The sequence below is a fragment of the Dromiciops gliroides genome, chromosome 2 (genome assembly GCF_019393635.1).
Source record: "Dromiciops gliroides isolate mDroGli1 chromosome 2, mDroGli1.pri, whole genome shotgun sequence".
Classification (NCBI taxonomy): Eukaryota; Metazoa; Chordata; class Mammalia; order Microbiotheria; family Microbiotheriidae; genus Dromiciops; species Dromiciops gliroides.
Window position 1 is genome coordinate 522,227,978 of NC_057862.1, and position 21,235 is coordinate 522,249,212.

Consider the following 21,235-nt stretch of genomic DNA (forward strand, 5'->3'; position numbering starts at 1 on the left):
TACATTTTCTTATACCTCTTTCCAGTTGGTCAAATGAATTTACCTTCTTAGGTTTCTCTTGACTCTTGTGCTTAACATTTTCAAAATTCCCACTCAGCTCTAGTTTCTTTGTCAGAGGGCATACAAATCCTCTATTTCTTCAAAGGTCAATTTTTTTCCCTATAAGAGTATACATAACTTTCTAGAGTAAATTATTATTAGTTGTAAGTCTTTATCTTTTGCCTTTTGGATTATTGTATTCCGAGATCTCCTGTCATTTATAGTAGAAGCTATCAGGTTTTATATGATCCTGACTTTAATTTATTTGTATTGAATTGCTTCTTGTCTGGAGACATTGAGTTTTTTTCCTTTGGCAACTGATCTTTAGATTTTTATCTGTGACATTCTCAGGACTTTTCCTTTGGGGGTTCTTTTTAGGAAGGGATTGGTAAATGCTTCCTACCTTTATTTTGCTCTCTATTTATAATAGATTGGGGACAGTTTTCATTTATGATTTCTTGAACTATGGTGTCCAGACTCTTTTAAAAAGTCATGATTTTTCAGATAGTCTCATGACTTAAATTACTTCTATGTTGTTCAGATCAGTTGTTTGTGAGGTCATATACTTTACATTTTCTTCTATTTCAGTCTTTTGATTTTGTTCTAATATTTCCTGCAGTCTCATGTACAGAGTCATTGATTTCTGTTTGACTTATTCTCGTTTTCAAGGAGTCCATTACTTGGGTAAGGTTTATCACTTTTTCTCCTAAGCAATTTATTTGCTTTCCAATTCTTTCCGCTAGTGCTTTCATACCATAAAAAAAATCTCACTTCATTTATTTTAGGTATTCATGTAGTTTTTGTGGAAAATCCATTTTTCTTGTGAGTCTGCTTGTAGTTGTTATGGAGTTATTCACTCCTTTTGGGAGATCTCTAGATCTACAATAACTTTTTGTTTGTTTGTTTTTTGTTCTTTTGTTTTTATGGGGCAATAGGGGTTAGGTGACTTGCCTAGGGTCACACAGCTAGTAAGTGTCAAGTGTCTGAGGCCAGATTTGAACTCAGGTCCTCCTGAATCCAAGGCCGGTGCTTTATCCACTGCGCCACCTAGCTGCCCCCTACATTAACTTTTGATGCTGGTTGGTATTTTTTCCTAATTTTTCTCCCAATTACATGTACAGACAATTTTTAAATTCATTTTTTAAAATTTTGAGTTTCAAATTTTTTCCCTCCTTCCTCCTTCACCCCGCTCCTTCAGATGGTAAGCAATTTGATATAGGTTATATATGTACAATCATGCAAACCAAACTTCTGTATTAGTCATGTTGTAAAAGAAAACACAGACTAAAAAAACCCCCACATAACAAAAATATAATGAAAGTGAAAAATAGTATGCTTCAATCTGCATTTAGACTCCACCAATTCTTTCTCTGGAGTTTGATAGCATTTTTCAACAAGAGTCCTTTGGAATTGTCTTAGATTATTGTCTTGAACAGAGTAGCTAAGTCATTCACAGTTGATCATCTCACAATGTTCTTACAGTGTACAATGTTCTGGTTTTGCTCACTTCACTTTGCATCAATTCATATAAGTCTTTCCAGGTTTTTTAAAATCATCCTGCTCCTCATTTCTTATAGTACAATAATACTCCATTACAATTAAATACCACAACTCGTTCAGCCATTCTCCAATTGATGGGCATCCCAATAATTTTCAATTCTTTGCCACCACAAAAAGAGCTGCTTTAAATATTTTTGTACAAACAGGAACTTTTGAGGTTTTTTTTTTTTAATCTCTTTGGAATACAGCCTAGTAGTGGTATTGTTGGATCAAAGAATATGCACAGTTTTATAGCTTTTTGGGCGTAGTTCCAGATTGCTCTCCAGAATGGTTCGATCAGGTTCCAACTCCACCAACAGTGCATTAGAGTTTCAGTTTTCTCACCCCCCCCCCTTCAGCATTTATAATTTTCCTTTTTTATCATATTAGTCGATCTGATAGGTGTGAGGTGGTACTCAGAGTTGTTTTAATTTACATTTCTTTAATCAATAATGGTTTAGAGCATTTTTCCACATGACTGTAGATAACTTTTATTTTCTTGTCTGAAAATTGCCTGTTCATCTCCTTAGACCATTTATCAATTGGGAAATGACTCATATTCTTATAAATTTGACTCAATTCTCTATATATTTGTGAAATGAGACCTTTATCAGAGATACTTACTGTAAAAAATTGTTTCCCAGCTTTCTGCTTTCCTTCTAATCTTGGTTGCATTGGTTTTGTTTGTTCAAAACCTTTTTAATTTAATATAATCAAAATTATCCATTTTCTATTTAATAATGACCTCTATATCTTGTGTGGCCATACATTCTTCATTCTCCATAGATCTGATAGGTAAACTATTCCTTGTTCTCCTAACTTGTTCATGGTAAAATAAACAAAGTCTTAAGTCATTTATGTATTTTGACCATATTTTAGTATACAGTATAAGATGTTGGTCTATACCTAGTTTCTGCCATATTGTTTTCCAGTGCTAGTTGGTATTTATTTTTATTTACTTATCTGTTATCTTAGTTTTTGTGTCAGAGCCAGGCTTCTCCCTTGCTGTACTCTTTAGTGGGGTGGTCAGCACTGCTTGTTTTACTTTGGGTCCCTTGGCATCCTGTACTGATATACAGTTCCAGAGGTGAAGTCCTCCTGGATCTTTGAGGTTCATTACGCTGGATCCTCAGGGCCCTTTGTGTCATCTCAGGATAGAGTATGAGAGACCTTGGAATCCCTGGGTGTCTGGGCTGTCCTAGTCTGAACTCTGCCATGTTTCATTGGTCACTGTTGCTCCCCAGGGCTTCCTTCTTCCCCCTTGATGTTTTCTTTTCACCCTAGGGCTTTCCTATCTCACTTGAGCTATCAAGCTTTCTTGGTTTTTGGACAGAGGGACATGTCTTTTCTTTGCCTGTGCTGGCTTTACTGGTGCTCTCTTTTCCTATTTTTCATAGAATTTTGGCTGACTTTTTGTGCAGTTCTGCAGCAGAAGTTACTTTGGTTTTTTTCATTGTTTTTTTTTTTTTTATCATTATTTGGGCCAGTGTGAATGTCAGATTTTTGCTGGATTAGGTCTATGAAAGCTAGGTGTCTGCCTCCCATTCAGGCAATCATTTGGTCTCAAAGTCCCTATTTACTGCATTCTTAAGCACTATTTAGGGCAGAAAAAGTTGCATTAACATGACATTTGAGGAACATATCTTTTGTAAGAGTCAAGTCTTATATTTGCAGATCATTTACTGTGTGCCAAAAAAGGTGCTATACAAGGTACAAAGCCAAATGCGCTTGTGATAATGTTTCCACAGATATACCAAGACACATTTATAGCTAAAATATTTCTTTGCCCTTAGATAAAGATCTTTGCCTTCCCTGTATATTCAACAAAACTATGTATAAGATGACTACTTTGAGTAAGGCACTGGTGGTACAGAAACAGATAATACATGGATTTAAAGGGACTTACATTCTAAAGGGAGAGAAACAAGTATACAAATATTTATAATACAAGAGAGTGTGAACAAGATGTTTGGTTACAGTACTATGAAAAATTTGAAGAAATCATTTTCATTTGGAGGGAGGTTAGGAAAGACTTTAGGGAAAAGACTGGTGAATGAGCAATGAATCTCTTCTCTGTACTAACTGGCAGTAAAGCAAGTCAGTTTATCTGTCTTGGTCTCAGTTTCCTCACCTATAATATATTTGGAATTAATGATCTCTGAAGTCCTTTACTCCTCTCAGTCCTATGTAGTTTCTAGTTCTTTGCAGTTGTCATTTTGATGCAACTTTGATGTCATTTGCTCTAAAGACTTCCCAGAGAGTTTTATTGAAAATTATTTTCTCAGTGGAAGTAATTAAGAAATATCATCAGTAGCCTGAGATATAGCCCTGAGTAAATATCATTCTTTTTAATACACATGGGATCAAAATAAACTCTAATAATATGCACTAGTTGGAGTTTAGCATGTTGCTGTTTTAGGCGTTGGTTCACTACTTTTTTTTTTAGCATACCAAAGTTAATTACAGAACTCCTTCTACAAAGGAGCCAAATAATGTTATGCTCTAAAATTTAATGACTTACATGGAACTGAGAGTATATCCCAAATGAGAGAAATATTAAGAATGAAGAAGATGAACATGTATCAAACTGGTTTAGAATTCAACATTTTTCAACAATGTGTGATGACCTAATTCCTAGAGGGTGAGGAAGACACCTATATAGAAGTGCTTCAAATAGAAATAATGTGGTGCTGCTTTAATACTTTGCTGGCTCTATGCTCTTAACAAGAAGCATCATGGTATAGTACAGTAGTGTTAAATTCATATAGAAATGAGGGTCACCAAACTGTACATAAGGATCCCTGCAGGCCACCTATTTACTTAGAAATCCATACATGTTTATTTCTTTTTTCATGAATACATCAAAACATTAAAATCAGATAGGAACTACATTTTAATCTGGTTGGGGCTGTGTTGAGGAGTGTTGTGGGCTGCATGTTTGACACCTTTGGTGTAATGGATAGATAGCTTTGAAGTAAGAAAGACATAGATTCAAGTTCTCTTTCTAATGCATACTGGCTATGTGACTCTGGCCAAGTAACTTAAAGTATTAGTGACCTAGATAACTCTCTGAGACCTTAAGTTGCTGAGAAAGTACTGATCTGCTTTGGTAAGAAGAATTTCCTCTCCTGGGAATTTTCTTTTTTCCCAAGATATCCAAAAGAGATTTATTAAAGGATATTCTTCATAACCCACTAGAGATGGGAGTAGTATATTGGCTTCCTCCAAATCTGCATCCAGACTGGAATGGTAGAGCAGCAGTTCCCAAATGAGCTTCTGGGAATTTTCTATGTCAGTGAAATCATAGGTCTAGCCCCTCTCCCTCTCTCTATCTCTTTGAGCTTATTAGCATGGATGTCCTCTCCCATGCCCCTCTGTCCCCACTCCCACCACTTCCTTCCATCTCCTCAGTACAGATTATGTGCTGCTTGCTTATTCTGGATAATCACTGACAATCTTTCTGTAAATCCTAGATAGAGGATCTACTAGTGTAGTCCTTTTATTTTCCATCTGTTACCCCACCCTCCTACTTCATAACTGCTTCATCTTTTTCAGTCATGTGTTTTTTGTTTTTTTTTTTCCCTTAGTGAGGCAATTGGGGTTTAAGTGACTTGCCCAGGGTCACACAGCTAGTAAGTGTTAAGTGTCTGAGGCCAGATTTGAACTCAGGTACTCCTGACTCCACGCCGGTGCTCTATCCACTGTACCACCCAGCTGCCCTATGTGTTCTTGATAATGTCTTTTACTTCATTTTTCATGCATTAATCATTTGTTGGTAATATACTATACTCTGTTTATGACTACTATTTGACTTTTGGATCACCTACAGTTATGAATATTCTAATATTATAATGTTTTTTGATGATATATTGTAACAAGTTGGGAAGATAATTTCTTTTACCTACAGTTTCACATATTTATTATTTCTCACACTTCGTTATAACCAAAATATGTAGGTGAAAATTCAGTATTGGATTATTGTTTCTCCTTTTAGGCAACACCTCTCCAGATCAGAAGGAGCCAACACCTTTCATCATTGAGTGGATTCCAGATATTTTGCCCCAGTCCAAGATTGGTGAGCTGAGAATCAAGTTTGAATATGGCCACCATCGGAATGGACATACAGCTGAATACCAGGAGCAACGGCCCCCTTTAGACCAGACCTTAGAGTTGACCCCTTTAACTACCATCACTTTTCCATGAAGCAAAAGAACCTTTTGCTGCTGAGTTTGCACATCCCCACTCCTAGGCAATTTCAGATACTCCTTAGGCACTTAGACATTGACAGTTTCTTTAGCAAACTGCTTTTTGATAGGATGATGTTTTCCAAAGCATCCAAGTGGGTTATGTTGAAGAAAAAGCTCTTCTTGTAAATAGCATGTTTTGGTGCTGCTCTGTGTGCTCTTTAGATGAATTGTGCTGTATTTCTGCTGGGGTTTAGATGTGGGGAGGAAAAACCTTCTTCCCTTATCTGGACAATTTCCTATAGAGCTTATTTTTATCTTTTTTCTTAACACTCTTAAGAAATCAGTTAGCTAAAACTCAAATCTTAACAGATTTTAGAGAGTGTTGGAAAGAAGATACCATAGTTAGGACAAATGTATTATCATTTGGAGCATAATGGCACGGCTCCAGTTATGTTCTTTGTTCTTTTCTTAAAATAAAGCACATTGTCACCCCTTTTCAAGATGACATTTTATATTGATCCATTTACAAATAAGAAACCTTCCCTTGGGTGGAGCTGATAGTGAAATAGGGAAAGGAGACTTAGGTCTTAGGATTTCTAACTAGTACTTATAAAACTCTTTGTGCCCTTAATATTGGATTAATTTTTTTTCCTCTGTACTCCCGAAATGTTATTAGCCAGTAAAAAGCAGTTCTTGTCTCTGAGTTTCTTACTTAATATTGTATATAGCTCATCTGTTCTTTAAGGTTGATTGCAGTAGAGATGCAGCTAGAGGAAGAACAGTTTTAAAATATCAGCTTGGGTAGAGGGAGGCAGTCTTTCCCTTTTCCTCCTTTTGGGGAAAAAGACTCATTAGATGTAATAATAGCTGGACTAACTCAGCTGTGTCCTTTGGGTGCCCTGGAAAACCTTGGCATTTTACTCATAAAGTAATACTGGAAGTTCCATCCAAAGCATTTTATTATACTATAAACCAAGTGAATATTGGTCTCATGGTCTGGGTTCTGGTTTTCATGATGGAAGGACTCCCCTGACTGGAGAAGTTTGAGAGCTTTTTAATGGAGCACAAGATCTTTGAAGATCTGTTATGACCTGAGGTTGCAAACTGGCAGATCTGATGACTTCAATAGACTCATGGAAGAATCTATTAGTAGTAGGTGATATGCCAAGATCTATTAGGATAAAGCAACCCTAATAGACATATTAAGAAAAGAGCTAGTAAACCCATTCAAGCAGGTGGAGTTGGCCCAATTTAAAATGAACTTGTTACTCTTGGCCCAGCAGAGCCTCTGACTAGTGGAATCCCTGCTTCCATTAGAAGGGGCTCTTGAACCTTATGCCTCTGTATCCACACTAAAAGAAGTTCTTTTCTTATGCATGTAGGTGGGACTTTGCATTAGCCAACCCCTTCACAATGAGGAAGGTGATTGGTGAGGCAGCTGTGCTTATAAGGTGGGCAGGTAGAAGTACTTGCAAGAGCTGTGTGTTCCATAACACCAAAGGGATCGGGGAAGGGCTCCATAATGACTGTGTCATTGTCAGAATTTCCCCTTATTTGGGATCTCCTTTCAGAGGTGGCCCATTTGGCCACCTGTTCTGCCACTTCAGGTAGAATTAAGCACACTTAACACAGGGTCATTCATTCATAATTGAATCCCAAGGCCCTGGTTATCCTCATGGAGCCAATAAAGGTAGGAGAGGGTTGGCCTTGGTTTTCCAAATTAAAAGGTCCTGAGCTAACATTGAAATACTTCTAGTAGCAATTGGTTTTGTCCCCACGACAGAACTATACTGTGATTTTGATATCAAAAGCCCTGATTCTGAGGGGTTCTTATATATTCATTGGTTGGCCCCTAGATGATTCAAGCCTTCAAGGAGTTTCTTGTCAACATCCTCAAGTCATAGTTCATCCAGGTTTCTCCTTTACCCAGTAGGTGTTTGTACTATTTGTGAAGAATATTAGAAAACTCTCATTATGTTGAAGCTATTGGGCCCTCAATGCAATCAGTAACAAATTAGAACCCTCTGTCATTAAACACAACCTTATTGCCCAAAGGGTCACTCTGATACTCACAAAATGAGAACTCAAGGGGTACATGCAACCTGATCTATATTCATGTAATCCAAGAACTGTAAAGTACATCATTGTCCATCTAGTCCAATCCAAATACAAGCAAGAATCCCCTCTACAACACAGCCAACTGATCAAGTCATTGCATGAAGCCCTGCTTCCCTCTGGAGAAGGAACACATCTCCCATTAAGGAGAGCGTATAACCATTTCACTTTTGAAAGTCCTCACTATGGAGAAGGGTGGATGGTGCCCATTCCACTTTTAGGAAATCCTTGCAGTTGAGAAGTGTGAATGCCACCCATTCTACTTTTTGGAAGTATTCATTTTTAAGCATTGTGGATGGTACTCATTCACTTTTGGAGAGTCCTCACTGAGAAGTGTGGATGGCAGTACATTCCACATTTGGCAAGTCCTTACTGTGGAAAAGTGTGACTGACCCTCATTCTACTTTTTGGAAGTATTTACAGTTGAGAAGTGTGGATGGCAGCCCATTTAGGCAGTGCCAATTCTACTGGGATGTTCACACCATTGAGAATTATGGATGGAAGCCCATTTCCTTTTTGGGAGCTCTTCACCATTGAGACGTGTTGATGGCATGCATTCCACTTTTGGGTGCTTCTCACCGCTGAGTAGTGTGGATGGTACCCATTCCATTTGGGGGGGGTGGGGCAATGAGGGTTAAATGACTTGCCCAGGGTCACACAGCTAATAAGTGTAAAGTATTGAGTCCAGATTTGAATTTCGGGTCCTCCTGAATCCAAGGCCGGTGCTTTATCTACTGTGCCACCTAGGTGCCCCCCCCCCAATTCCATTTTTGAATGTTCCTTACCACTGAGAATTGTGGTTGGTGCCCATTCTCACTTTTGTGAAGTCCTTATTGTTGAAAAGTATAGGTGGTAGCCACTTCCACTTTGGGCTTGAGCTTACTGTTGAAAAGTATGGATAGTATCTATTTCACTTTGAGAAGTCCTCACCATTGAGAAGTGTGGATGGCAGCCCCATTCCCCTTTTGGGTGCTCCTTACCTTTGAAAAGCGTGGATGGCAACTTATGACACTTTTTAGTGGCTCTCACAATTGAATTGTACATGGCAATCCATTCCCCTTTTGTGAGATCCTCATCGTTGGGAAGTATGTATATAGCTGCCCATCCCACTTTTGGGTTGTCTTCGTTGTTGAGAAGTGCATATTAAACTTTTCGGGAATCTTTACTCTTAAGAAATGTGGATGGTGCCTATTCCAGTTTTGAGTGATCCTCACTTTTGAGAATTGTGGATACTGTCCTTTCTGCTTTTCAGAAGTCTTCAGTTTTGAGAAATGTGAATGACAGCCTCTACTCTTTTGAGGAGACTCTCACTGTTGAGAAGTGTGCATGGCAGTCCTTTCCTTTTTGGGGTGACTCACTGTTGAGAAGGTTTTTCTTACATGAAGCCTGCCTTCTTCTGCAACTTCCACCTCTTGCTGCTCCTACTTCTGCCCTTTGAGGCTGAACAGAACAAATCTAATTTCTCTCAACTTCAGATACTTGAAGATTGCTGTCATGTTTTCCCTAGGGAAAGGCTTAACCTCAAGGCTAATGGTCCCCAATTCCTTCTACTTATGCTCCTGTGGCATGATATTCAGGTCCTTTAGCAGAGAGAATGGTAGGGGAAAGATAAAAATAAGTATTTATATAGTGCCTGCTAAATTCCAGTTACTTTGCTAAGCACTTTGTAGATATCTCATTTGGTCCTCACAGCAACCCTGTAATGTAGGTACTGTTATCACCCCCATTTTATACATATAGAATTGAGGCAATCAGAAGTTAAATGACTTTCCCAGAGTCACACAGCTAGTATGAAGACAGATTGGCACTCAAGTCTTCCTGATTCCAGCCCCAGTGCTCTATGCTCTCTACCATCTGTCCATTCCAATCCAATCCAATATACATTTATTAACCACCTACTATGTACCAGTCCCTGTGCTAAATACTGGTGATACAATTAATAAAAAGCAAGACACTACCTGCCCACAAGGAGCTTCTAATCTAAAGAGGGAGATAACACAAAAGGAATCAGGAAAGTGAGTTTTGGGGAGAATGGGATACCTGGGAGTACCTAGCATGAGGGCATCTTCTTCCATGAACTTGTATACAGGCAGAGCAGCATATGGAAAGTAGAAGAAACTGAGAGTCCAATTTCTGCCTTCTCTAAAGGAAAGCATTGGGAGGAGTTTGGTACTCCGTGCTCTAGCCCTCCATCAGAAGGAGAGGAGGCTGAGGGACATATGTCAATTTAAGGCTTGAGTTAGCAGCATGGTGGTGAGTTTAGAATTGTTAAGCTTATATTGGGAGGGGCATCTTCCATACCATTGAAACCAGGCAGAGGAACTGTCTCATGCTTGACTTTATCTGGATGGAGGAAACTTGAGTCTCAGGGGGATTTAAGGGGCTTTCCTCTAATCACACAGTAGGCGTCCTCAATCTAAACACAGAGCACTTAACACTGTTCCATGCTAACTCCTGGCATATCAGCAGCCTTCTGAATGTTGCTCTTCTAAATGTGGCTTGACCAAGGTGGGTCACATGGGGACTATCATCTCCCTACTTCTTTGCCTTTCTTAATGCCGCCTATTATTGCATTAACTTTTTTTTTTCCTCTTGACTCATATTGAGCTCTTGTAGTTCATTAAAATCCCCAGATATTTTTTAGATGAATTGCTATCTACTCACATTCTTCTCAGGGAGATATAAATGGAAAACAATTCCAGACCCACTACAGACAGTACGAGTATTTGTTGATACTCTTTGGGCCATGTTATTTGCCAGTTGCCTTTCAACATTTTATGAATCTGATATCCTATGACCTATTTGACTGTTGGGAGCTGCAGAATTGGGGACAGGGGTGTTCTTAGAAATCTTAATTTTCTCTATCGATCCTATTCATCATGTCTAATTGTTATGAACAATGCTAGGCTACTTCCAGAAGCCCTTGCTAGATGCTAGATGGGCTGATTGCATATTAGCTGAAACAGGTCTTGGGAATCCAGTATAACTCCCTCAGTTTATAGATGAGGAAACCAAGGGTCATAAAAAGGTTATAAAACTTTCCTGAAGTTACAGGAGAACTTGCTGTCTCTGAAGAGAGTGTCATCTCAAGCTCTCCTGAGACCTGACAACTTTGAAGCTAGTGGTCACGGCTTGGGATGGTTAAAAGTGTTACACTGCTGCAGCAACTGGACAGCTCCCACCCCCAATTTAATCAGCCAAGCAAGGAAGGTTTCTGCAACAGAGAGAATCACCACCAAAGGGTATATCTGTGCCTATCTGTTCATGGCTGACTGGCCTGGGTTTGTCACAGTGTTCTGGCCATGGGTAGTAAAAAATCCTTCAACTGTTTATTCAGAACTTTGTCTCCAGGGTCCTTCATGATGTCACCCGATATATCCATTCACATGAGACCTAAGCCTGGGCCAAAAGTCCCATTAGACATCCTCATGTCTTCTGTCCTCCCTTCCCTTCTACAACCGTGGGCACGTAGCCCCGTTAGAATTCTTCTGTGTCCTCATCCAAGGGCCAGAATTCCATCATGGTGGTGTTAGAAAGCTCACAACAATAACCTAGTTCTCTTCCTCTGGATATCCCACTGCATTGCTGTCAAAGGTGGCCTATACCAAGAACAGGTGATACAATCAGGGCAGGCTAAGACATACATAGTACATGTTAAATTCATGGAGAATTTTGGATATGGTAACCAGTAATTGATGGAATTGATCTGACGTTTCTTGGCACACTTGTCACTAGGTGAACGGGTAAGTGATGTTCTAGTATATGTTGATGAGAGTTAGTCCTACCTCTAATAATAATAATGATGATGACTAACATTTACATAGTGTCTAGTGTGTGCCATACACTGTGCTTCAATATAGGCTCACAATTGTCTAGGTTCTTTGTCCAGAGGGGAAGGGAAGGGAAGGAAAGGGAAGGAAAGGAAAGGGAAGGAAAGGGAAGGGAAGGGAAGGGAAGGGAAGGGGAGGGGAGGGAAGGGAAGGGAAGGGGAGGGGAGGGGAGGGGAGGGGAGGGGAGGGGAGGGGAGGGGAGGGGAGGGGAGGGGAGGGGAGGAGAGGGAAGGGAAGGGAAGGGAAGGGAAGGGAAGGGAAGGGAAGGGAAGGGAAGGGAAGGGAAGGGAAGGGAAGGGAAGGGAAGGGAAGGGAAGGGAAGGGAAGGGAAGGAAAGGAAAGGAAAGGAAAGGAAAGGAAAGGAAAGGAAAGGAAAGGAAAGGAAAGGAAAGGAAAGGAAAGGAAAGGAAAGGAAAGGAAAGGAAAGGAAAGGAAAGGAAAGGAAAGGAAAGGAAAGGAAAGAAGCATTTATTAAGTACCTACTATGGGCTATAAAGGGCAGGTAGGTGGCACTGGGCCTAGAGTAAGGAAGACTCATCTTCCTGAGTACAAATCTGGCCTCAGACACTTACTAGCTTTGTGACCCCGGGCAAGTCACTTAATTCAATTTGCCTCAGTTTCTTCATCTGTAAAATGAACTGGAGGAGGAAATGGCAAGTATTTCTGCCAAGAAAAGCCCTAGTGGGGTCACAAAGAGTCGGACACTATTGAAACGACTGAACAGCAACAACTATGGTATATGATGTGAAATCCTTTACAATTATCATCCTCACAACAGCCTTGGGAAGTAGGTCCTATTATTATTCCCATTTTATAGTTGAGGACATTGAGGCAAGCAGAGGTGAAGTGGCTTCCTAGAGTCACATAACTAGGAAGTGTCTGAAGTCAGATTTGAACTCCGCCCTCCCTGACTCCAGGGCCAGTGCTCAATCCATTGCACTACCTTACTGCCTGTGTGAGAGCCCTGCCAACTGTGGCCTTGTGGGTGGTCTCTCAGTCCAGTCATATTCAGATGATTGGTGATGCCATGAGACTGGGTTTGTTTTTTTTATGTGGTTTGGCACCCAAGGCACCAACAGCCCTAGCTTCATTTAAGGCTCAGCTCATGGGACACCTCCTGCAGAAAGCTCTCTTCTTTCTTGGATTTTCACATATGTACTGATTATTTGTTACATCTACTCAGTGGAATGTAAGTTTCTTGTGCAGTGGGATTAATTTTGGTTTTGCCTTTGTATCTCCAGCATCTAGAGCAGGGGTTCTCAATTTTTCTTTGTTTCTTTTTCTCTCTCTCTTTCCTCTCTCTCTTCCCCCCTCTCTCTTCCCCCCTCTCTCTTTCCTCTCCCTCCCTCCTTCCCACTTTCCTTCCTTTTTTTGGGGGGGTATCATGGACCCCTTTGGGAATTTGGTGAAGCCTATGGACCCCTTCTCAAGACAGCAAGTGCTTACACTGTGCCAAGAACTGTGTGCTTAATACCAGGAATACAAATATAGACAGAAAGAAGGGCAGTCCTTGCCCTTAATGGGCTGACATTCTTTTTGATTGTTTTTTAAAATTTTTTAAACATTTTAATTTAAGGTTTGGTGTTCCAAATTCTATTCCCCTCTCCTTTTTTCCCCTTCCCTAAGAAAGGGTCACATAGCAATAAGATATAGGTTATACATGCGCAATCATGTAAAACATTTCCATATTAGTCATTTTGTACAAGAAGACTTAAATAAAAGGAAAAAATGAAAGAAAGTAAAATAGCATGCTTTAGTCTTTATTCAATCACTACCAGTTCTTTCTCTGGAGGCAGGTAATATGCTTCATCATTAGTCCTTTGGGATTGTTTTGGATGTTTTTATTGCTGAGAATAGCTGTCATTCACAGATGATCATTGTATAATATTGCTGTCTCTCTGCACAGTGTTCTTCTGGTTCTGCTCACTTTACTATACATCAGTTCATGTAAGTCTTTCCAGGCCTCTCTGAAATCATCCTGCTTGTCATTTCTTATAGCACAGTAATATCCTATCACAATCATATACCACAGCTTATTTAACCATTCCCCAATTGACAAGTATTCCTTTGATTTCCATTTCTTAGCCACCACAAAAAGAGCTGCTATAAATATTTTTGTACAAATAGGTCTTTTTCTCTTTTTTTGGATTTCTTTGGGATACAGACCTAGCAGTGGTATTGTTGGATCAAAAGGTACACATGGTTTTAATGGACTTATATCCTCATAGGGGAAAACAACACATAAAAAGAAGCTGAAAAATGGGTGGAGGGGAAGGAGAAGGTATCTTCACAGGAGGAGAGTCAGGAGAACATGGTGGGCCCAGGTACTTTCATTAAAATGAAGATTCTGGGCAAAACTGACCGATCTGAGGAAGGGCTCGCAGGGGCTGAGTGAACTACCAGGGTGAGAAGATTGCTGCTGATGCATGGAGGAGAAAGTCCAGGGCATCAGGAGTGTAGGCAAGAGAGCTTGAAGACATTCTCAGAGTAATGCTTTTAAATACATAGGTCTGCACATGGAAGCCAATTATAGTGAGAGGCAGTTATACAAATATAAACATAGCTGCATACATATATCTCCCTGATAAATATATGTATTCATATGTAGTTATATGTGTATGTGTGTGCATATATACATATAAATGTACATACATATCCACACATATGTGTGTATATAAAAGATAAATTCACAGATGCCTACAGCTGGCCACATATTGACTTAGGTTTTTTTTTCTCCATAAGAATTCCTTTAATTCTGGAGAGGCCTAAACCCAGGAGTGGAGGTCCCTGGAGGGGGTTGGGGGAGAAGGTCAGTTGCTGTGTACAAGAGTGACAAAGAGACTGAGGGACCTCAGGGTGAGGACACCAGTCATCACTGCTTGGACCAGAAGCGCCGTCCAGCTGCCCAGGGAGAAGAGATGGATGAATGCCTACGGGATAAATGCTTTGTAGATGCTGATTCCCAGAAGGAGAGTCAGTGGGGGGCGGACAGCAGAGCTCATCATGTCCTGCTGTATCCCTCTCTGGGTCAGGGCCGAGGTATCCAGTTCCATTGGAAATACATCCAGATGAGCATCGGTTCCAACATCAGCCTGGTCCACTACGTTGCGGTCTCTGCCCTGGCAGAGCTCTGCTGTGGCCCACCCCACGGCTGCCACCATGACCTTGTACTCGCCCTTCCCTGCGTTTTGAGACATGCCAGGGTGGAGGCCCACAAGGTCACCCAGGCCCTTGGTTGCCTTCATGAATTCCCCTATGAAATCGTAGATACCAGCTCTGCCTTCCCACATGGGGAAGAAGGTTGCGAGAAACAGCATCTTGCACAGCTGCACAAAGAGATAGGTGGCTCCTGCCTGCACACATTTCCAGAAAGCGTTGTACTCTGACAAGCCACTGCACTTGTACATGATGAGGTAGGGGAAGTACACCAAGGCGAAATAATTCCCAAAGTGGAACAGGGTCATGGTGGGTCTTTAGCTGGCCTCGGCACCTGAGCATCAGTGGCCCTGATTCACTGGGTGCTTCTCTAGGACTCCTTGACTTTGTTTGTTTTGAGAGGCAATGGGGGTTAAGTGACTTGCCCAGGGTCACACAGCTAGTAAGTGTTAAGTGTCTGAGGCTCACTTTGAACTCAGGTCCTCCTGAATCCAGGGCTGGTGCTTTATCCACTGAGCCACCTAGCTGCCCCCCTTGACTTAGTTTTAAGACGTAATATTAATCTACATTTTATTTTTTATTTGCTTTGTTTAATATTTCTACACTACATTTTCATCTAGGTTGGGCTATCCTCAGAGTGCTATGTTGGGGATGGGGGAGGCATATTTGACACCTCTGTGGTAGATAACACTCCTGGGCTAAATTACAAGAAGGGGACCAACTTTCATTGGTAGAGGGAGTTTCTTTACTTCTGTTCCCCATGCAATCACAGCCCTGTGCCTTCCAGTGTGTAGCTATTTTAGTGTCATTTGAGGGAAGGGGGTCCTTCAGAATTAACAAGATGGGGAACTGATCTGATTCTCTTTTACATATGAATCCCTACACTTAGCAGTAATTGCCTTTTAAGTGAATGATTCCATTGATGAAGGGAGGAAAGGATCAGGCCAGGGATAGAACTCAAGTTATCCTTATGAGGGATATCTTGGAGGATATTCTTGGAAGCTGGCAGAGGTGTGAGAAGGTCTGTCTGGAGACAGGATAGGATTGCTGTGGCTCTTGTAAGTAATATCAATTTATGTTCACAAGGGAAGGATGTCACACAAAAACCCTAGGTGGTAACCACATTCTTGGATGTGTTATGAAAAGGAGTATAGCAACTATAAGGCAGATGCTATGGAATGCATTAAAGCAGTCACAATTTAGTTGGTCCTAACATACCAGTACAGTGCCTTTGTTAGGTGGCTTAATGCAGGGCTTCTTAAACTTTTTCTACTCATGACCCCTTTTTGCCCAAGACATTTCTGCACGACCCCAGGTATATAGGTACATAAAATATGTATATGTAACCTTTCACTGTTGCCCAATTTTTCACCACCCCCACATTCAATTACACAAATCCATTTGGAGTCACCACCCACAGTTTAAGAAGCTTTAGCTTAATGGATAGAACACTGGGTCTGGAGTCAGGAAGACCTGAGTTCAATTCCAGCCTCAGATACTTAGTAGCTGTGTGACTCTGACAAGTCACTTAATCCTGTTTGCCTTAGGTTCCTCATCTGTAAAATGGAGATAATATAGCACCTACCTCCAAGTGTTGTTGTGAGGATCAAATGAATTAAGTGTAAAGCTGTTAGCACAATGTTGTTAGTGTTCTGGGGTCGTTTCAGTTGTGTCTGACTCTTCATGATCCCATTTGGGGTTTTCTTGCAAGGATACTGGAGTGGTTTCTTGTTTCCTTCTCCAGCTCATTTTACAGATAAGAAAAGGAGTTAAAGAGGGTGTAGGAGGCTAGATTTGGACTCGGGTCTTCCTGACTCCAGTCCTGGCTGCCCCAGCATACTGCTTGGCATCTCATAAATTCTTGTTGGGTTGGGTTGGGTCTGGTCAGATTGCACTAGAAGAGCTTGGAGGACTTTGGAGATCACACAGCCCAACGCCTTTATTCTATAGATGGAAAGACCTCTGCACTTGTCATCACTAGATCCAAATTGGATTCCTGTCCTTGGCATTTACTACCTGTGTGATCCGGACAGGTAATTTCTCCCACCTGGGGCTCATTTCCTCATCTGGAAAATGAGGGGTTTAGACTAGACAAGGTCACAGTGATGTCCCTTATGATGCTAATGATTCCACATTAGGGAACCTGGACAGAGCTCTGAACAGAGATCTCTTGATTCTAGGAGTCAGCAGGCCTCTCTTTACTCTCCCACAGGCTGCTTTGAGTCCTATGTTCCATTTGCCCATAGACTAGGCAAATAGCTGCTGTGGAGAATTATGGCCAGGTAGATTCATCTCCTATAAAATGTAGTTAGTGAGCAGTTTTGAAGCACGGAAGCACAGAATCATGTGCTCCAGTGTCACATGACCCTGACTGCTAAAACCAACTAACCAACCAAACAAACAAATGAACAAAACCCACCACATACACAAAATCAATAATATCTCGCTGGTACTTTGCATTTTCTTGGGAGCTATCTCCCTTGCCCTCATTCTTGAAATGGATTTATTAATGAAGTTATTCCTCTCTACATTTGCTGGGTACTTTGTCCCCCAGGCCCCTGGGCCCTACTTTTTTTTTTTTTTTCTGTCCACCTGGCAGCTAGCCAGGCATCCTTTTGTGAGACTGAGTTTGCTTGGGGCTATTTCTCCCTTGGGATTCCTGCTAAATATCAACATAAACCTTTGAAGGCAACGCGCTGCTTTTTTGTATGCTGTCCTCCCAAATTTATTTGCTACCCGCCCCCACCCCCATCCTTTAACTTTTTTTCCTCTTCTATTTACTGGATAGTTGCCTACTATGTCTCTTTCTCAGCTTTCCTCTGGTTAAATTTGGATTTCTTTGGTGAGCGTGTGCAGTAGAAATGTGTGGGACTTAGCCCAAGGAAGGCAGCATTGCTGAATTGTGGGAGTGGGAGGAAGCAGGTGCAATGGTGGTGTTGAGAACACACCACTGCTTCCATCTGGAGGGGCCTACAATTAGGCAGCATGTCTACACAGCAGGGAGCAGTGACCTTGGCTGGGGTTTCATCCTTCCCTGTGCTTCTTTCATCATAGGATGTGTGAACACAGGGGAGGAGAGAGACAAGTGGGGCCTTCAACACTGCAGTGGGTGATCTGAGACCCCAGGGGACATTCCTTGCCTTGTGTGCCTTTGTCCTCTGTACATTAAAAAGAGAAATCAGTGTGTGTCTGGTGTATGTGAACCCCAGTCTCCCTTCCATCATGACTTGGGAACTACCAAGTAACTTAGATACAGGGAATGATTATGTCACAGCATCTGGTGGGTTTATTTACCACTTGGCTTGGCCCAGCCAAGGAAGCAGCAGGGAACTATGGATTCTGGCCAACAAAACAAAGCAACCAATAACCTTGGAGGGCCTTCCATCCTCCCCACTGCCTGTGACCCTCACTCGTGATATTTCGCATTCATACTCTTATTCTGTTTGCTATTTCTTCTAATAGTCTTGTCCCATCCGCACATGCAGACTTTATCTTATAAGTTCCTGTGGCTTGTTGTCAGAGACATTAGAATACTGACCAAGACCATCCACCCAGTCTTGGTGGCTCACTTCCCTTCTTTCAGTCCACCTTCCTGTCATGTCTTTGTCATGGCTGGCCATCCTTCAGATCAATAACTAGCAGTTGCTATTTATTGGTTGGAGCCATTTTCTTACATTGGAATGACATAGATGACTCACTCACATTGCCCTCCTTATTCCCTAAGCCTCATCAATGCTTGTCCCCAGGGGGACATTTGCTTTGTTCACCAGCTTGTTGATAAATGGCTTGAATGTCCTAGGATGTAGCAAATCAACATAGAACTAGTTGGTGTGGCCAGATGCCTTAGGCTTAGCTTTCTTGTGTGCCTGAAGTAACATTTCTGAGTGCGTTCCCATTCTCTTGGAGCAAGTGGATCAGGCAGTCAATAAATATTTATCAATCACCTATCATGTGCCAGATAGGGCAGCTAGGTGGTACAATGGATAGCTTGCTGGACTTGGAGTCAGGAAGATCTGAGTTCCAATTCAGCCTCAGACACTTCCTAGCTGTGTGACCTTGGGCAAATCACAGGAGAAAGAAACGGCAAGCCACTCTAGAGTCTTTGTGTAGAAAACCACATGGACAGGCGTTCATGGGGTCACGAAGAGTTGGACATGATGGAAACTGCTGAACAGTATGTATCGGATGCTGTACTAAGTTCTGAGGATACAAAAAAGAGACAAAAGAGAGTCTCTGCCCTCACAATCTACTGGGGGAGACAACAAGGAACACATATGTACAAACAAGCTTTATGCAGGGAAAAATGAAAATATTTAAAAGCGGCAAGGCATTAGAATTGAGAGGAATTGGGAAGGGCTTCCTATAAAAGATGAGATTTTAGCTGGGACTTAAAGGAAGCCAGTAGGCAGAGATACAGAGGAGGAACATTCCAGGCATGGGGGATAGCCAGAGAAAATGACCCAAGCCACTAGATGGAGTGTCTTGTTTGTGTAACATCAAGGTCACTGGATTGAAAAGTGTGTGTTGGGGAGTAAAGTGTAAGAAGACTGGAATAGTAGGAGAAGGCTACATCATGAAGGGCTTTGAATGCCAAACAAAGGATTTTGTATGGCTCCTGGAGGCACTAGGGAGCCACTGGGGTTTAATGAGTAGAGGAGTATGATATGGTTGGACCTGCACTTTAGGAAAATCACTTTGGTTGCTGAATGGGGTATAGTTTGGAGTGGGGAGAGACCTGAGGCAGAAAACCCACCAGCCAGCTATTGCAGTAGTCAAAGAGTGAGGCAATGAGGACATGAACCAGACTAGCAGCAGTGTCAGAGGAGAGAAGGGGGTGTATTCAAGAGATGTTGCAAAGATGAAATCTACAGACCTAGGCAACAGATTGGACATGGGGAGTGAGAGATAATGAAGGATCAGGATGACATCTAAGTTGTGAGCCTGAGGGACTAGAAGGATGGTGTTGACCGCTAGGGAAATAGGGAAATTTGGAGGCAAGTTTAGAGGGAAAGATAATGAGTTGAGTTTTTTTTTAAGAAAGTATTTTATTTATTTATTTTTTCCCGTTACATGTAAAGATAATTCTCAACTTTTGTTTATATAAGCTTTCCAATTTCAGATTTTTCTCCCTCCCTCCCCTCCTTCCCCCTCCCCTAGACAGCAGTTAATCTGATATAGGTGATTTATATATATATATATATATATATATATATATATATATATATATATATATATATATAATAACATTAAACATATTTCTGCATTAGTCATGTTATAAGAGAAAAATCAGAGCAATGAGGAAAAACCTCAAAATAGAAAAACAACAGCACCAAAAACAAAAGAAATAGTATGGCTCATTCAGCATCTATACTCCACAGTTCTTTTTTATTTTTTTCCTGGATTTGGAGATCCTCCTTCATCATGAGTTCCCTGGAACCCTTCTGTACCATTGCATTGGTGAGAAGAATCTAGTCCATCACAGAAGATCAACACACAATGTTGATGATACTGTGTACAATGTTCTTCTGGTTCTGCTCATCTCACTCATCATCAGCCCATGCAAGACCCTCCAGGTTTCTCTGAACTCCTCCTGCTCATTGTTTCTTACAGCACAATAGTATTCCATTACATTCATATACCACAACTTGTCCAGCCATTCCCCAATTGATGGGCATCCCCTCAACTTCCAATTCCTTTCCACCAAAAAAAGAGCAGCTATAAATATTTTTGTACATGTGGGTCCTCTTCCCCTTTCCATGATCTCTTTGGGGAAAAGACCCAAAAGTGGTATTGCTGGGTCAAAGGGTATGCACAGCTTTATGTGAGTTGAGTTTTTGACATGTTGATTTTAAGAAGTCTACTGGGGGGGTGGCGGCTAGGTGGCGCAGTGGATAGAGCACCGGCCCTGGAGTCAGGAGGACCTGAGTTCAAATCTGGCTTCAGACACTTAACACTTACTAGCTGTGTGACCCTGGGCAAGTCACTTAACCCCAATTGCCTCACTAAAAAAAATTAAAAAAAAATAAAAATAAAAGAAGTCTACTGGGTATCTAGTTTGAGATGTCTGAAAGGCAGTTGGAGATACAAGATTGGAGGTCAGCAGAGAGGTTAGCATAAGGATAGGTACATTAGAATGGACATTTCCATTGGAGAGGTCAGGGGTTCTGCCAGGTGGGGTAGAGAGTAAGATCATAGAGTCAAAGGATTTCAGAGATGGAAGAGAGCTTTAGAGGTTATCTAATATGACCCCCTCTTTGGATTTGTTTTAAAGTAAAACTTTTTTTTTTTTGTGAGGTAATTGGGGTTAAGTGACTTGCCCAGGGTCACACAGCTAGGAAGTGTTAAATGTCTGAGGCCGGATTTGAACTC

At 41.2% G+C, this 21,235-nt stretch overlaps 2 protein-coding genes across 7 annotated transcripts in view; one reads left to right on the plus strand and one right to left on the minus strand.

The window, feature by feature from the left end:
* C2H2orf42 (chromosome 2 C2orf42 homolog) overlaps nucleotides 1–6,463 on the plus strand; it is a 51,056-nt gene extending 44,593 nt beyond the window's left edge. For all 6 annotated transcript variants that reach the window (XM_043985542.1, XM_043985544.1, XM_043985543.1 and 3 more), the window contains one exon: nucleotides 5,573–6,463. In XM_043985542.1, the coding sequence (XP_043841477.1) occupies nucleotides 5,573–5,781 (209 nt within the window). In that variant the 3' untranslated portion in view covers nucleotides 5,782–6,463. The remainder of the gene's footprint in view (nucleotides 1–5,572) is intronic.
* Nucleotides 6,464–14,640: 8,177 nt separating this feature from the next.
* Nucleotides 14,641–15,174, minus strand: LOC122739700 (transmembrane protein 147-like). Its single transcript, XM_043981350.1, has one exon. It carries the CDS (start codon nucleotides 15,172–15,174, stop codon nucleotides 14,641–14,643), a length of 534 nt encoding a protein of 177 aa, XP_043837285.1.
* Between the last annotated feature and the right edge of the window lie 6,061 nt (nucleotides 15,175–21,235).

What these genes read in the sequence shown, in the direction of transcription:
- LOC122739700 (XM_043981350.1), bottom strand. Translation starts at nt 15,174, where the DNA reads ATGACCCTGTTCCACTTTGGGAATTATTTCGCCTTGGTGTACTTCCCC.